General features: G+C 43.0%; 2 protein-coding genes across 7 annotated transcripts in view; one reads left to right on the top strand and one right to left on the bottom strand.

Moving 5' to 3' along the window:
- Positions 1 to 18,053, bottom strand: part of cfap70 (cilia and flagella associated protein 70) — a 36,718-nt gene that overhangs the window by 9,642 nt on the left and 9,023 nt on the right. For 2 of the 3 annotated variants that reach the window (XM_042318207.1, XM_042318208.1), the window contains exons 1-13: positions 7,409 to 7,584; positions 6,900 to 7,083; positions 6,626 to 6,724; positions 6,418 to 6,503; positions 6,040 to 6,225; positions 5,515 to 5,697; positions 4,768 to 4,862; positions 4,426 to 4,528; positions 4,153 to 4,287; positions 2,396 to 2,557; positions 858 to 950; positions 459 to 550; positions 155 to 215 (exon numbers count right to left, since the gene is read on the bottom strand). In XM_042318207.1, coding sequence (XP_042174141.1) covers positions 155 to 215; positions 459 to 550; positions 858 to 950; positions 2,396 to 2,557; positions 4,153 to 4,287; positions 4,426 to 4,528; positions 4,768 to 4,862; positions 5,515 to 5,697; positions 6,040 to 6,225; positions 6,418 to 6,503; positions 6,626 to 6,724; positions 6,900 to 7,083; positions 7,409 to 7,480 — 1,551 coding nt within the window. In that variant the 5' untranslated portion in view covers positions 7,481 to 7,584. Of the gene's footprint in view, positions 1 to 154; positions 216 to 458; positions 551 to 857; positions 951 to 2,395; positions 2,558 to 4,152; positions 4,288 to 4,425; positions 4,529 to 4,767; positions 4,863 to 5,514; positions 5,698 to 6,039; positions 6,226 to 6,417; positions 6,504 to 6,625; positions 6,725 to 6,899; positions 7,084 to 7,408; positions 7,585 to 18,053 lie in introns of those variants that run through there. The other variant, XM_042318209.1, reaches the window with a different exon arrangement.
- LOC112226264 (tubulin epsilon and delta complex protein 2) lies at positions 7,587 to 16,978 on the top strand. Of its 4 annotated transcripts, none has more exons than XM_042318212.1 (10): positions 7,587 to 7,689; positions 8,175 to 8,296; positions 8,422 to 8,477; positions 8,597 to 9,209; positions 9,448 to 9,501; positions 10,016 to 10,094; positions 10,490 to 10,691; positions 12,617 to 12,715; positions 15,160 to 15,368; positions 16,459 to 16,978. In XM_042318212.1, exons 2-10 carry the CDS (start codon positions 8,193 to 8,195, stop codon positions 16,591 to 16,593), a joined length of 1,551 nt encoding a protein of 516 aa, XP_042174146.1. In that variant the 5' UTR covers positions 7,587 to 7,689; positions 8,175 to 8,192; the 3' UTR covers positions 16,594 to 16,978. The 4 variants fall into 4 exon arrangements, with proteins under 4 accessions (XP_042174146.1, XP_042174145.1, XP_042174144.1 ...); XM_042318211.1 differs by having other exon boundaries at positions 7,615 to 7,862; XM_042318213.1 differs by having other exon boundaries at positions 7,645 to 7,663.

Raw genomic sequence — 18,053 nt, 5'->3', positions numbered from 1 at the left:
CACTGGCATTTTATGCCTCTACACAAGTCTAGATTATGGCCACAAGATAGCAATCACTCAGAGTGAATGTAGTGATTGAGGGAAGTGCAATCATTAGACCACATTTTTGGATTGCGTTTGTGGAATGTGTATGTGTGTGTGTGTGGTGGTTTACTCTCTCTGCTCCAGCAGGTCTGCGAGGCAAAGGAGCTCTAGGAGGTATCAGCTCCATCACCCTTTCAACAGAAATGCAGAGAAACCGTAGTAAACCATAAAACAATGTTACAACAACATTACTAGGATATTGCTACAATGTTACTACAACTGCTACTACAACATCTATTCAAACAAACCATCCCTTTTTCATCCCATTCCAATCTATATTACTGCAATACTTCCACTCAATTACTTCAGACTTACATGTTAATCTTTAAGGCCATTCCACATGTTTAATTAAAGTTGAACAAACGTCACGTTACCTTTTGGCTAACTCTTCCCGTGATCTCTTTGGCACCAGCGACTTCTCAAGAGCGATTTCAATGATGATGTAGGTTCTGGAATCTGCATACATCTAAGTTCAAGGTTCAAGTTCATTTGCCACATGCAATAGATACACTGGAAATGGTACACAGAGGATAGGTGCTGCTTATTGAGGGTGGCAGGTATCCTAGCAGTTAAGAGCATTGGGCCAGTAACAGAAAGGTCGCTGGTTCGACTATGTGAAACATCTGTTGATGTGCCCTTGAGCAAGGCACTTACTCTAATTGCTCCTGTAAGTCTCTCTGGATAAGAGAGAGTCTGCTAAATGACTACATTGTAAATGTATACACGACCCCTAGGTTTGATATTGTTTAATGGTTCACAGAACCCCAACTCACCTGACCCTCTGTGTTCACTTGTTGCTGCTGTTCAGTTTCAACCAGTGTCACACTATCAGTGCCAATGGGTGCTGACTTCCCCTGTGTCCCGGGCTGAAATAAAACAAATCACTATGTCCTTCTCTCTCACCAATCAAGGCAAACAAACAAAGCATATTTCTCTTCTAGTTCACTCTTTACAAGTTAGAATATTGCCATGAGACATTGCAAAAAGACGAAGTTGGAAATACACAATAGCAAACAACCTGCATGTTTCAACCATGCTACAGTTCAGAACAGTTATTAAACAGTTATTTTCTGGTTGGATGTGGGCATGTGTAGGCAACACTTCTAGACAACACTTGTGTATGAACCATGAATGAGAGGTTGTTGTTTGTGTGGATCGATTCATGTACTTGTTTGTACCTGTCCATGCTTGCATGCTTGTGTGTGTGTATGTATGTCTGCTTTGTGTGTGTGCATCCGTGGGCATGCACACACTTGTGGAGGCACATGTGTGTGTGGGTGCATGCCTGTGTGTAAGAGCCTGTTATTTGTCTGGCCATAACAGTTGCTTAGTTGGTGGGGTGGCTGTGTATGTGTCACGTTCTGACCTTTATTTCCTGTGTTTTGTGTTTAGTTAGTATGGTCAGGGCGTGAGTTGGGTGGGCAGTCTATGTTTGATTTTCTATGATTTGGGGTTTTCTATGTTTCGGCCTAGTATGGTTCTCAATCAGAGGCAGGTGTCATTAGTTGTCTCTGATTGAGAATCATACTTAGGTAGCCTGGGTTTCACTGTGTGTTTGTGGGTGATTGTTCCTGTCTTTGTGTTTTGCACCAGATGGGACTGTTTTGAGTTTTCACATTTCTTGGTTTTGTTAGTTTGTTCATGTAAAGGGATTTATTAAAACATGAATCAAAACAACCACGCTGCGTTTTGGTCCGCCTCTCGTTCAGATGAAGAAAACCATTACTGTGTGTGTGTGTATGTTTACGTGTATATATGTGTGCGTACGCACATGTGTGTGTGTGGGTGTGTTCGTTGCTCCTTCTGCTGCTGGGCCACGGGGGGGGGCTGTAGCGAGGGGCCAGATGAGCTAACAGCTAACGAGATGATTCACCGCTCTCTGACGACGCTGGCAAGCTGCTGCCATTAAGGCTAATTGCTTTGGGAAGCGCTCCTGTTGCTGCCGACCCACAACTCAATCATAGAGGAAATCAGGGTCTCTGATCTAAGATGCTCTGTGGGAGACTGCAGCTGGCCTATCAACAGGATGTCACTGAATGCTATTGAGACCTTTTACAAAGAAGTCATATCCTAGCTCTATCGCAATTTGTTTTTCTTTGATTCCTTGCATCCTATCTCCTTGCCTCCTACTCAACCATATTGGAGGAGAAGGTCAAGGGTCCCTCCCATCTCACCTTGTTCTCCAATGTGTTCTGAGAAAGAGGCGAGGAGAGAGGGTGCTAGGCATCAAGGAAAGATGAATTGAGAAAGAGCCACTGTCTGACACACAGAGCCCCATCGTGGTCAAAAAGGCAGTAAGTCAGTCGCTTACCCGTTTGGGCGATTCCTTGGTGTCCTTCCCGCCCTTGTGACCGCCGTCAAACATCTTACTAGGGACCGCCTTGCAGGAGCCTACGGAGGAGGGGGCCCTACCTCGGCCCTGGGTGGCCGGAGCCCTGATACTCTCTCTCAGAACACTGATGTTTCTCTTAGCCTGTCAAACACAATACACGGGTCGTGTTCATTAGGGCACACCGTAACAAAACATGTTGCAACGGTAAATGAAAATGACGGTACTTATTGGACCAAGTCCATAGTCGTCCCTCCTGTTTCAGTCCGTTTGTCACCTTATGAACATGACCCGGGTCACACATAATAACACCAGATAATCACTCAGCAGGGGGTGGTTTGCTTCTATGTTGCCAGGGTAATGCAAAAACTCAAGTTCAGCACCGCAGGGGTAGCGTAAGAGCATTAGAGCACATCACAGGAGGTTGGTGGCACCTTAACTGGGTCGGAGGGGCTTGTGGTAATGGCTGGAGCAGAATCAGTGGAATGGTATCAAATACATCAAACACATGGTTTGATGCCATTCCATTTACTCTGTTCCAGCCATTATTATGAGCCATCCTCCCCTCAGCAGCCCCCATTAACAATCCAAAGTATGGCACAACAAGCCAATTGGCAATGAGCAAAAACCATCCCCGCAGGGATACAGCGCTGCACAGCTGTGAAATATTAAAAGATGTGTCAAATGTGTGTTGTGGTTAACGGATGTATCTCATATTTCCACATTTGTTCATGTACAAGCTAAGAGCCCTTAGAAACCAAATGGTTATGAGATGTACTGCGCAAACACAAACAATTTGTTTTAAGATTGTAATAACATGGACCATCAAGTGTTTTGATTCTCTATTTTAGGACACTTGAGGGTATCATAGAACACTTTTTTGCCCAAAAACAAACCAAAACAGCTAACTAAATGTCCTCAGCAAAATTATACTTTAAACAAAACTCCAATAGACAGAGAGAGAAAGCAACAAGGACACGAAAACTGGCACGGAATAGAATGGATGATAATCTGGACAACTGCTGTGTCTCAGAATGAATTAGTCAACATGGCTGCCTCTGTTCTGGTAGTCTGTTCTGCAAGTCTGTTTCATTTCTCCAATCATATCAGTCTCTCTCAAACACACAGACACACACCGAAAGCGGTTCTGTAATAATCACGAGTGTCAAATTAGTATTGACCGTTCCTCCACACCTGCCACTGCAAGACTATCTCACCTTAGTCTTGCGATACCAAACCTGTCAAACCATATTCCTATTCCCCCCCCCCTTTTTTCTCCCCAATTTTGTGTTTACGATCTTGTCTCATCGCTGCAACTCCCCAACGGGCTCGGGAGAGGCGAAGGTCGAGTCATGCGTCCTCCAAGACCTACCAAACTGCGCTTAATACCTGCTCGCTTAACCCAGAAGCCAGCTGCACCAATGTGTCAGTGGAAACACCATTTAACTGACAACCGAAATCAGCCTGCAGAAGCCCGGCTCGCCACAAGGTGTCACAATAGAGCGCGATGAGCCAAGTAAAGCCCCCCGGCCAAACCCTCCCCTAACCCGGACGACACTGGGCCAACTGTGCGCCACCCTATTGGACTCCTGGTCACGGCCGGTAATGAGATCAAACCCCAGGCTGTAGTGATGCCGCAACACTGAGATGCAGTGCCTTAGACCGCTGCCACTTGGGAGGCCCCAACAACACCATATTCTAAAGAAACCTTGAATGGCTGTAGTCGAAGCTACTTTCACCTTGACCAGTAGGTCAGAGTCGTAGAAGGGGTAGAGCCGGTACGCTCCACGGACACGCCTCGCCCCGGGGTACAACAGGGGCGCCATGTCCACGTATGCCACTCCATGGAAGGAGAGTTGGGTCTCATCCTCACCCTGTTGAACACACACACACACACACACACACACACACACACAAAAAAGGCAATTCAAAGAAACATTAGTCATGATATTAACAATAATGGCCAAGAGTGATTTTATCAGATCCTGTATAGGAGAAATTCAGTGTCTTACTCCCTTGTCTTTGCCAGCCTTCCCTCCTTTAGTGGCTCCAACCTGTGGTGACCTCATGACCTCTACTGGCCACAGTCTGCTTTCTGCTATCCTACGGGTCAGACTGAGAGAGGAGGATAGAACATAGATAGAGAATTCAATTAAATTCAATGAAACGTTATTGTTCCCAAAGGGCAATTTGTTAGCAGCGCATTATATAGTCCAACTTTTTTCAATTCAATATTGAAAAACTTTGAGGATACTGTAGCTCTCTATTTATATTTGTTACAGATAAAATCCAAGATTTAAAGCAGGGCTCAATAGAAGCAGATTGTTGGCAGTGAGGTGGTGTATCTGTCTCACCAGGCTGCACCATCTGCATCCAGAAAGCAACGACGCTCTGTGTCCCAGCTCACTCTCTTCTTATTGGTCTCCGCTTCTTTCCGGAAATCCCTGTCCTGGAAAACACAGGAAGCGATGAGGGGAAGAGATCCATTGTCACGCCCTGACCTTAGTTATCTTTGTTTTCTTTAGTATTTTGGTTAGGTCAGGGTGTGACGAGGGTGGTTTGTTAGTTTTTGTATTGTCTAGGGTTTTTTATATTGTCTAGAGGTTTTTCTATGTATCTCTAAGGGTTTTAGTAAGTCTAGGTGTTTATATGTCTATGGTTGCCTAAATTGGTTCACAATCAGTGGCAGCTGTTTATCGTTGTTTCTGATTGGGGACCATATTTAAGTAGCCATATTCCTTGGGTATTTTGTGGGTTCTTGGTCTATGTTTAGTTGCCTGTCTGCACTACGCATATTAGCACCATGGTTCGGTTTTTGTTGTTTTGATAGTTTGTTCAGTGGTTTTTCTTTAATTAAAGAAGATGTACGCCTACCACGCTGCGCCTTGGTCACCTCTTTATGATGACCGTGACATCCATACATTACACAGAATGTATTGGTCAAACCACTGAGAGTGCAAACGATGACTCAATGACAATAATTGAAATAATGACATAACAATAAAAACATTTGATTCATTTGGTATTAAGGTGAGATTGTGCTGCAGTACTAGAGATGGTTATACCAACCATAATACCAGAGTACAAGTAGGCTAGAGTACCTCTATGCTGGTGAGATCCCCATCCTCCATCTCAATGGGCTCTCCGTCCATGGAGACACCAGGTATGAACTGAGCTCCAGGAGCCAACAGGGGACCCAGGGGCCACTTCCTGGGTCTTCCCATGGGTTCACTCTCCCCGCCCACCTTCAGCAGCCCATTGGAGAACATCAGCACCTGCTCTTTCTGGGGGAAACAAGACATGTGTCAGGTACAAGTTAAATGTCATATGACATTAGGGATTGTGGGTTCATCTGTGTATGTGTATTGTATCCTTGAATTACTGTCAATAGTTCACAGTTGACAACATTTCCACAGTAAAAATGCTTTCGTGCATCAGTATGGGAATTGGTCTGTACTATTCCAGTGTGACTGTGAACTAACCTATAGAGATGTCATTCTATTCAATAGCAAATATTTCACAAATGGCATGAAAAGAAGAGGAATTTCACTTTACTTCCTGTATTGACTGAATTTAAATGGAATTGGCTCCAACCCTGATGGCAACATAGGTCTCTTATCGCTCACCTCTGCAGTGAGGGGAACCTGCAGGGCAGCCACATAGCTGGAGAGAGGACCAGACCCAGACACAGGGTTCCACACCTCCGGAACAGAGTAAGCTGTCTCCACAGTAACCTTCAGCAGGTTGGAGTCAGACAGCTGGACGCCGGATAGCAGAGGCTCGGGAACACAGACGGTCACGTCTAGAGTTGGCTGGATGCCAGGCAGAGGAGGGAGATGTCAATTACAAACAAACAGCATACATACATACATACATACATACATACATACATACATACATACATACATACATACATACATATAAACACACAGTCACGTATGAACACACACACACACAGTCACACACACACAAAGTCTCTCGTGCTGGTTAGTTTTTACTCCTACTTTACAGCTGCCCTCCTGTGAGGCTGCCTCCGCAGGTGAACCAGGAGTTGGATGAAGTAGCACAGTGGAGAAGAAGCTGACCTGACCTATTGAGGGTGAGAGAGAAAGGAATACATTTACATTTCAAACATGAGTGAGTTTTTTTGGGGCCCTGGAAGCTATTAAGTTAGATGGATACTCGATTGGATCTAATGTGTTGGTCTCTCACCATGCAAGAGAGGTAGCAAGTCCACTATAGCTTGCCCTATAACTGCAGTCTTCTCCTCCTTCTGCTTCTTCTCCTTGGGAAGGACCTCAATCACTGTCACTAAATGACAACGACGGATTAATGTGATAAGCAACCGTGGATTGGTGAACAACTGGCTGAACGAGGGAGACACGGTACAATGAGGATATGGATCAATCGTCAAGATAAATAGTGGCTTTAACATCTGAAACAAGCAGCACACATCATAATAATGGATTAGTTAGTAGTAGCTCACATATGACAGGTTTGTGTGCCATGTCATCTAATGTGTGGGCAGCATCTGAGCACTCAAAGCTGCAGGTGAAGTTGTAATCCACGCCCTGATCCACAGCAGCATCCAGTTTCTGGGAATCTCCCAGGACGATGCCATTGAACTCAGCTCTCACATAGTTCAGGATGGACTCAGCCTTGTTGCCCCTCTGGAAGTGAAAAACAGCAACACCATTTTGTTAGGGTTTATTATAATATTTACGTTAGTTAGCTAGCAGAATTTGATCAATAGAGCTGTCACAGCCGGGGGTGAACATTTGACTCAACTGATCCATTAAGTTAGTCATCAAACTCTTGATCAACTGAATCAGTTGTACTTCCTGAGCTAAGACAACAAAGTGCACAACTGTGGATCCCCAGAACCCAAGAATGTAAAACACCAAGTTAGCCATATATGCAAGTTGCTACAACTGACCGATTTTATTCTACCAGTGCTACTAACGTACTGGAAACCAGAAAGGGACACAAGCTTACCAGGTTATTTCCACGAAGTACTGTTATTTTTACGAGTGTTGCTTTGTCTCCCACACCACGAAATTGTTCCATTCTGTTTTTGTAAATCAGAGTGAGTAAAAGTCAAATGTTTGTTGATTGTTCTGGATAAACAAAAACTCCCCCTGCGCTGCAGCAGGTGAATACATCAGCGTCCCCGTTTCCATAGTAGCGAGTCTGAATATCGCGAGAAGTGGGGTTGTTGTTGGTGGTGGAGGAGTGGCTAGCTAGTTGCTAGTGAGTCGCGTGTGCTATTTTTTTATGTGAGTAATATGTATGTTGTCCAGTATTTAAAGGACTACATAGTAGACGTTGTGTATGAACGCCATACAATGTTGAATGGGTTTTCTATCAGTCGGTTGGACTTTGCAAATCTACTCTGTTTTTCCAGTTAGCTAACGTTAGCTAGCGTAACTTCCGATTTTTGCTTTCGCGGGTCAGTACAACAACAGCTTGCTAAAGTTGCATGCAGATGTTTAGTGTCACACTTTCTCAAGATGCAGTATTCAAATGTGTATGTGATGCATTTAAGTTTGCAGTGTGCCTATGCTTTCATTTAGCCATCGAGCTAGAGCAGGGGTGTATACACTAGGAACGAACCTGAATGTATCCAATTTTAGCATCTTGTTTTCGCTGTAAAAAGTGTTCCGATGCAAAGCGTGTTGGACTAATGATTACACCCCAGATATAGTAGCGCTGTTTTGTTTACGCATGGTCACTGTGAACTGTAATCTATTGTGCATGACAGTGCCAGGCTGCCTGCATTATGTCACTGCTTAGCCTTGTGGATGAAGCCATCAAGTTGTGTAAAGTAGAGGAGACCAAGATAAACGAGAACATCCTTCAATACAGGGGGATACTGCGCTCTTTGTAAGTACAGTAAAACCTCCACGTCCATTGATATATGTTAAGCTAATGGTCTACAGTTGTTCTGTATGAGTAGGTAACTCGAAAGGCCTGTGTTATAACATGCTTGCCATCTGATCATTCACCAGGAGACCACAGCAAGAAGACGGCAAGGAAATAGAACTGACAGATGATGTTGAAAAGGGTATTATGATGATCCACAATCTGCTATTTTCTCTGAAGCCCAGTGTACTAGTAGTAACTGGATATGGTAATGTTTTTAATATCTACGTTGTCAGCATGTTTTTCTCTTTCTCTGTTTAGACCCAGATGTCCAACTGGAGGAGAGACGGGAGATGGAACTGCTGAATCGATTGCTGGAGAAGGCCCTCAGAGTTCGCGCTGGCACAGCACCCCAAAAAGACCCTCAGAACTGTCCAGGACCAAAGAAAGAACCAGTGGACACTACACAGGGCAAGGGAAGGGCTCTGACCCCAGGTGGCACCAAGGGGAATAAAAATGGCATTAAAACTACCTCCAAACCCATCACGATGGACAAAAAAGAGTCCAAAAAGTATTCTGCCTCCCATCTCTCCTGGGGTGGAAGGGGGAGGATGGGTCATCCGGTAGGTCATTCAGGACACGGCAGGGCAAGCATGATCAGAAGCTCTGTCCAGATGCAGAAACGATCTCTCGTGTCATCAAAGGGGTTTCCTCCCCAGTCCTCTGGGAAGGAAGTGAAGCAGGCTGGTCCTCCAGGTCCTGTGTCACATGATCAGGGTCAATCACCACAGGCTTCATCAGCACATCATCAGGTTGAGGTGTCCCACAGGTCAGCTGCAGCCACTTCCTTCCAGCCCCCTAAGTGGGACACGGTGTCAGTTTCACACATGGAGGGGATGCCAAAAGCACATGTAATTTCACCTCCACAGAATAGGTAGGCTGCAAGACAACACTAGACCACTACTTAGTGAACAAAGTATATGACAGTGTCAAATTCCTATTCCAGAAGCAACATAACCAATTAAAATGGAACGTCCAAGTACCGTACTGATATCGTTAAGAAGTTGGCTAGAAGCAACTCAACGTTTGTGATATAATATGACTAGTCTGTTGTGACAATAAGTAGTTTGAGTGTGGTTTAATGACACTGTACATGTGTGTTTTTGTGGCAGGGCTCCCACACCGTTGTTCACTAAATGGATCAGTCTAAGGACCAAACAAAGCAGGTCAGCCAGTGAATCATATCTTTTGTGGAGGAAATGTCTGACCTATATCATCCTTCTTGTAACATTTTCCATCCAGTGTTCTGTAATGCATACAGAATTTTCTCTAATGTATTATGTGCAAAAGGGTAAATTCCTTGTGCACCGCAGTGTGTCCAGGTGCTATGATTCTGGCAGGAACAGCTAGCTAGGTATCCAAAAGAAACGTCCAAAAAGTGATTGTTTTTTTGTTCTTCATGTCTTTTGTATACTGCTTGATGTTGAGCTGTGTTTGTTTGGGGAACAAGAAGTAGGCTATACATGTATACCACAGGAGGTTGGTAGCACCTTAATTGGGGAGGACTGGCTTGTGGTAATGGCAGGAGCGGAATCAGTGGTTTGATTCCATTCGCTCCGTTCCAGCCATTATTATGAGCTGTCCTCCCCTCTGCAGCCTCCATTGATGTATACTTGTATACTGTTGTAATGGTGGCTGGGACATTCATTTGACCCTTTCAGTTTTTTTTTCTTCCCTCAGGTTATGGGACAAAGTCCTGGCTCTACAATCCAAACCTGTGGCGGAGAGGAGTCACTTCACGGAGAGAGTGAAAGCCACTGTATTCTTCCTCAGATGAACTGAACATTTACCACCCACATATAGCCAAACCTGATTTAATGCACCCTCATGCTTACATTTAGACATTAATGAGTAGTTAAATAGTGTTTTAATAGTATATCTTATTTGTGACATGGGACCTGCAGAGATATCAATTGTTCATTTTAACGAGTATAAACTCGTTACTAATTCTCTCACTCCCACTCGTTCACACAGCCTACGTGAGAGAAATTAGCACGGCATCAAATTCAGTGTCTACCATCGTTTCTCAAAATAACACACCAGATTTTAGAATTCACACACAGAAAATGAAATGTGTGTGTGTTTGTGTGTCTTCTAATATTATCTCAGAGTTTTGTCTGCTTGTTCTCCTTGACCCGTCCCCTTATGGGTCAGTTCTCCAGAGAGTGGCCAACTAGTGGCAGCCCGGCCGACACCGGGGCTCAGGTGGACAGACTGACACAGCTTTGCACGGATCTGAGTCATTGCTACAAGAGCGAGCGGCTGCTGACTGGCCAGACCTTCAGAACCTCTGGCACTGAGCCAGGTACCAGCCCAACCAGAGGAGATGCAGAAGGGGGGATGGAAGGAGGGATATGTAAGAAATAGGAAATTACAGAAGTGGAGGGATGGAAAACTGGTAGGAGATGACAGAAGTATGGGCGATGAAAAACAAGAGTCTGGAAAGAAAAGCAATAGGGGGTGGAGAAGGGGTCCATTTATCCAAGAACTAAGGATTTAGTTAGCTTAGAAATAAGAACGTTCAGTGTTATTTTTTAGCTCATCACCCCTTAGTCCTCTGACCTCATTTACTGCTGAGCTTATTAATTCTGAAGCCATTAGCAATCATTTGACAGAGCTGTTTTTATGCTACAGATAACAATTAATTACAGTAACTTCTGAGTAATGTAAAGCAATTAGATACGGCAAAACCTTGTCATTTTTTATAGCACCATTACCAATACATTTGAGATCGATCCGCATTGCGCTTTCACTGCATTTGTTTAATTTCATGTCCAAATGCTGAAGAGAGTAATTCTTTGTCAATGTGTAATAATAATGCTTAGCTCATGTCTGTTATACATACCGTGCATTCGGAAAGTATTCCGACCTCTTGACCTTTTCCACATTTTCTTACGTTACAGCCTTATTCTATGGATTAAATTGTTATTTCCCCCCTCAATCTATACACAATACCCTATAATGACAAAGCAAAAACAGGTTTTTAGAATGTTTTAGAAAATCTATTTTAAAAATGAAATATAACATTTACATAAGTATTCACACCCTTTACTCAGTGCTTTCTTGAAGCACCTTTGACAGCCTCAAGTCTTCTTGGGTATAACGCTACAAGCTTGGCACACCTGTATTTGGGCAGTTTCTCCCATTCTTCTCTGCAGATCCTCTCATGCTCTGCCAGGTTGGATGGGGAGCGTCGCTGCACAGCTATTTTCAGGTCTCTCCAGAGATGTTCGATTCGGTTAATTGTTTCTCATGGTCTGAGTCCTTTAGGTGCCTTTTGGCAAACTCCTAGCGTGCTATCATGTGCCTTTTACTGAGGAGTGGCTTCAGTCTGGCCACTCTACCATAAAGGCCTGAATGGTGGAGTGCTGCAGAGATGGTTGTCCTTCTGGAAGGTTCTCCCATCTCCACAGAGGAACTCTGGAGCTCTGTCAGAATGACCTTTCGGGTTCTTGGTCACCTCCCTGACCAAGGCCCTTCTCCGATTGCGCAGTTTGGCTGGGTGGCTAGGTCTAGGAAGAGTCTTGGTGGTTCCAAACTTCCATTTAAGAATGATTGAGGCCACTGTGTTCTTGGGGACCTTCAATGCTGCAGTAATTCTTTGGTACCCTTTCCCAGATGTGTGCCTCAACACAATCCTGTCTCGGAGCTCTACGGACAATTCCTTTGACCTCATGAATTGGTTTTTGCTCTGACATGTACTGTCAACTGTGGGACCTTTATATAGACAGGTGTGTGCTTTTCCAAACCATGTCTTATCAATTCAACTTTCAAAACAAAGGAAGTCGCACACTCCATGTGTAATCTCCCAGCAATTTAATGGGTATTTACCAATGTTTCGGCATCACTGTGCCTTTATTTTGATAGTTTATTGTTTATTTGCCGTTAGTGAGCACATCCACACAAACTATTATTCTTGGTGTGCGCCAGCTCATGTTATTTATCATTCAATTGAATTTACCGCAGGTGGACTCCAATCAAATTGTAGAAATATCTCAAGGATGATCAATGGGAACGGGATGCACCTGAACTCAATTTAGACTGATAGCAAAGGGTCTGAATTCTTATGTAAAGATAATTTGCCAAACATGTCTGAAAACTGTTTTTCGCTTTGTCATTATGGGGTATTGTGAGTAGATTGATGAGGATAAAATGTATTTAATCAATTTTAGAATAAGGCTGTAACGTAACAAAGTGGAAAAGGTTAAGGGGTCTGAATACTTTCCGAATGCACTGTACATTTATATTTATGGATTATTTTTTCCATGTTATTATGTGAAGCAACATGCCAGAAGAGGGAATATGAGTCCTTGCTGATGCTGGAAGGACTGGAGAAGATGGTGGCAGACCTCCGGAAACATGCTGGACAGCTGAGAAAAGGTACTAAATCTTGCTTCACTCTATACACTCACGCACACACATCTCCACTCTCAATGTTTTTCACTGGCACAGAGTATAATCAAATGTTGAGAATTAGTTAGCATGTTAAAAATCAGTCTTGGAAAGTAGGCATATTACCCTCCAATACTCCCTTTACTGACTCTTCCAGGGTCTTCACTTGTAGTGAAATTGTGACCCTTTGCAATTGATTCACGCAGCAGAATGAGCCCATATAGCATCTCACAGTATAATGCAACATATTCTCCACAACCTTGAACCAATACAATTATAAGCTGAGCTCTCTTTTCCCCCCTCTCACCAATCTCACTGTGACAGTGTGGTGCTGATGGGGGGGGGCTTTTATTTAGAATTGACAGTTTTTAGTATTCCCCAAGCCTCCAAGGTGACTGGCTAGGGGCCAGATTGTGACAGAATGTTACAGAACACTCACACACTATCCAGAGTCAAAGCCAGAGTCCCCACTTAAAATTGAGCCTCGACTGGCTACCTTGCTGGCCCCGGGCCTTCACTAACACTCACGAAGAAATATCTCATTTGCATGTATTTAAGTATTCACATCCCTGAGTACCAATACTTTGTAGAAGCACCTTTGGCACAGATTTGTGGTGAAATATTTCAAATCAATGGAGAGAGACTTAGATTTCCTCATAACAATCCAACTTTATTATTCATTATTACAATAATGGAGCGGGTCAACAATAAACGCAGAGGTGATCACTGAGAACCCAGCAGCAGATTTGGGTTACAGCTCTTTATAGCAAAGTACATCCTCCTCCTCTACACATCTGACAAACAGATGTGTAGAAATTATACAAAGATACATTGTGTAATCAAGTAACAGACACAAATGTACATTGCGCCAGGTTTCTGTCTCTAGGTAATTTACTGCTTGTTTATACAGAGTTATTTTCCCAGTTTCATACTCCTTAACACACAGATACTAATGCAACATGGAACACTGGGTACTCCTCACAATGTCTGAAGTGCAGTGTTCATCTGCGTGTGGGAGAGAAACTGGAGGGAGGGTTCACCTGGCCCTGGCAGACAGGCATTTCACAGACACTGTTCATTCAATGGAATGCAGGCTGTAGGTTTTATCACCAAGGCATTTTAAATCAATTGCGTTAAGCCCCAGAGGCCCAACTCAGTCACACAAACACAGATGAGAGAGTACTAATGCAACGTATCATGTGACTTGTTAAGCAAATGTTTACTCCAGAACATATTTAGGCTTGTCATAACAAAGGGCTTGAATATTTATTGACTCAAAAGACATTTCAGATTATTTATTTTTTTCATTTGTAAACATTTTTCAATTTTTACATTATGGGGTATTGTGTATATAGGCCAGTGACAAATCTAAATGTCATCCATTTTAAATGGAGGCTGTAACACAACAAAATGTGGAAGAAGTCGAGGGGTGTGAATACTTTCGAGAACAATTATACAGTTCCTATCTTATCTCTAATCTACATTCTGGTATTCATTCTGAAGGAACTGTATCATTATTATAATTGATCTCTGATCTATATTCTGGTATTCATTCTGAAGGAACTGTATCATTCTTATAATTGATCTCTAATCTATATTCTGGTATTCATTCTGAAGGAACTGTATCATTCTTATAATTGATCTCTAATCTATATTCTGGTATTCATTCTGAAGGAACTGTATCATTCTTATAATTGATCTCTGATCTATATTCTGGTATTCATTCTGAAGGAACTGTATCATTCTTATAATTGATCTCTGATCTATATTCTGGTATTCATTCTGAAGGAACTGTATCATTCTTATAATTGATCTCTAATCTATATTCTGGTATTCATTCTGAAGGAACTGTATCATTCTTAGAATTGATCTCTAATCTATATTCTGGTAGTCAGATTATGATGCAGCATTTTATTTTGGGACAATTCAATTCAGTGTAAATGTCCAACAATAGAATGGTACAGTGACTTTTGTTGCAGCATTGTCTTGAGTCAACTGACAACAGTATGATGAGCAGATTAATTCTCAGGTCACCATCCTCCAATGGAGAAATGTGCTCCCTGAGAGTCAATCTTCACGCGGACACACACTAACGAGCTAAATGAACCCCTCACTGTCTTAACTTATGGATAATGAAAATAGAAACCGTCAGTTACACCGGATTTATTCTGATTTCCTTGGTCTCCTTTTGAGATTGTGTGACGGTGAGGCTCCTTCTCAGGTCCCCCTGTGTGAATGTGACGGTGAGGCTCCTTCTCAGGTCCCCCTGTGTGAATGTGACTGAGGTTTTAAAGCCATCAGTCCGCGCAATGCTTGGCTTGTCCCTGCTATTTAAAGCTGAGGGAGCAGCAAGCACACAGGAGGTGCAAGCGTTTTCGGATTCGGTTGCTCGCGCTCCTCTCACTCTAAAAATAATCAATTTTTCCGACCAGAGTGGGAGGCATGGGATCGATGGAGGAGGCTGAAGGGGGAAGGAGCGGGCGCGTTCTGCCCCGTCAGGAGTAAGGGTGAGTGGGGTGACCTGAGTGGGGTGACCCCCTTGCCCCCCACCCTGACCTACACCAGCCAGGCAGAGCTCCAGGAGGTGGAGAGGCTGAGGTTGCGAGTCGAGCTGCTACAACAGGAGGTGCACCTGCATCAGGTAGCGGCACATCTGTCTCATACACACACACACACCTGTATCAGGTAGCGGCACATCTGTCACATACACACACACACACACACACACACACACACACACCTGCATCAGGTAGCGGCACATCTGTCTCATACATACACACACACCTGTATCAGGTAGCGGCACATCTGTCTCATACAAACACACACACACCTGTATCAGGTAGCGGCACATCTGTCACATACATACACACACACACCTGTCATCAGGGTAGCGGCACATCTGTCACATACACACTGTCACACACACACACACCTGTATCAGGTACACACACACACACACACCTGTATCAGGTAGCGGCACATCTGTCACATACATACACACACACACCTGTATCAGGTAGCGGCACATCTGTCACATACATACACACACACACACCTGTATCAGGTAGCGGCACATCTGTCACATACATACACACACACACCTGTATCAGGTAGCGGCACATCTGTCACATACATACACACACACACCTGTATCAGGTAGCGGCACATCTGTCACATACATACACACACACACCTGTATCAGGTAGCGGCACATCTGTCATCAGGTAGCGGCACATCTGTCACATACATACACACACACACACCTGTATCAGGTAGCGGCACATCTGTCACATACACACACACACACACACACTGCATCAGGTAGCGGCACATCTGTCTCATACATACACACACACCTGTATCAGGTAAGAGGCACATCTGTCTCATACATACACACACACACACACCTGCATCAGGTAGCGGCACATCTGTCTCATACATACACACACACACACATACCTGTATCAGGTAAGAGGCACATCTGCCTCATACATGCACACACATACCTGCATCAGATAAGAGGCACATCTGTCTCATACAAACACACACACCTGTATCAGGTAGCTAATAACACACCCTTTGCATATTTCTACCAAGAGCCATGCCATTACACACCTGTGCCATGTTAAAAGGAAAAAGGATTTTTCCACAAAGGTCAATACTGTGATTTTGCATCTGTGTGTATGTATGCATAAGTCACTTTTTTGGTGTGTGTTCTGTTTCTCTGACAGGCTCTCTCTGACACCATGGTCATGCCCTCCGCTCCTGGACTTCCCAACCCCGCCGCGCTCCGTGACATTTACTCCCTGCTTGGAGAGGGAGGGGTGATGTTTCCTACTCTGGTTCTGGACACAGAACCTGACTAAAGGAACAGGTCAAATGAACTGAACAGGCCAAATCACCTGGGTCATGTTTATTCGGGCACACAATGCAGCAGAAAACAAATGAAAGTTTCTAATTGGACAAGTCCAGTTAGCCTCTCCCTGTTTCATTCAGTGTTCTTCCATTTGGTGCCTAATGAACACGACCAAGAAAGACTATTGAAGAATAGACCAATGAATGGTATGTCTTAGGAGGGGACACTGAGAACAGAGGAAGAAGAATGGAGAATCTTCTGAAAAGAGGCATTTTTGTGTGTTGGGAATGTCAATCTGTGTATTTATTTGGAGAGATTGAGCATTTTGGTTTTACATTGTTCCTTTTGAAAAATATTGTAAGACTCCTATAATTAGATTAAATTATTCAAATTGATGGATATTGAAAAAGTTACTTTGCATTTTCCATTCGGTAGTCTACATCTACAAATGTGTAATAATTTTAGTTTAATAATTTAAGTAAAAATGTTGTAGGTCAACTAAGTTAGGGTCACTGACAGATGCTGTGATTTTATATTTGTCAGCAGGTGGCGCTTTACCCATGACTCGCCTTTCAAATCAAAAACAGCCTACGTGCAGTACATTAGTACTTGTTATACAGACTACGTGCAGTATATTAGTACTTGTTATACAGACTACGTGCAGTATATTAGTACTTGTTATACAGACTATGTGCAGTACATTAGTACTTGTTATACAGACTACGTGCAGTACATTAGTACTTGTTGTACAGACTACATACAGTACATTAATACTTGTTATACAGACTCATATAGTACATTAGTACTTGTTATACAGACTACAAGCAGTACATTAGTAGTTGTTAAACAGACTACATGCAGTACATTAGTACTTGTCATACAGACTACATACAGTACATTGTTACTTGTAATACAGACTACATACAGTACATTAGTACTTGTTATACAGACTCATACAGTACATTAATACTTGTTATACAGACTACATACAGTACATTAGTACTTGTTATACAGACTACGTGCAGTACATTAGTACTTGTTATACAGACTCATATAGTACATTAGTACTTGTTATACAGACTACATACAGTACATTAGTACTTGTTATACAGACTCATACAGTACATTAATACTTGTTATACAGACTACATACAGTACATTAGTACTTGTTATACAGACTCATACAGTACATTCGTACTTGTTATACAGACTTCATACAGTACATTAGTACTTGTTATACACTACAAACAGTTCATTAGTACTTGTTATACAGACTACATACAGTACATTAGTACTTGTTATACAGACTCATACAGTACATTAGTACTTGTTATACAGACTTCATACAGTACATTAGTACTTGTTATACAGACTTCATGCAGTACATTAGTACTTGTTATACAGACTACATACAGTACATTAGTACTTGTTATACAGACTCATACAGTACATTAGTACTTGTTATACAGA

The sequence above is a fragment of the Oncorhynchus tshawytscha genome, unplaced genomic scaffold, assembly GCF_018296145.1.
Source record: "Oncorhynchus tshawytscha isolate Ot180627B unplaced genomic scaffold, Otsh_v2.0 Un_contig_8974_pilon_pilon, whole genome shotgun sequence".
NCBI lineage: Eukaryota > Metazoa > Chordata > Actinopteri > Salmoniformes > Salmonidae > Oncorhynchus > Oncorhynchus tshawytscha.
The sequence above is the reverse complement of the archived record's forward strand: the minus strand, read 5'-3'. Positions and strand labels throughout refer to the sequence as shown.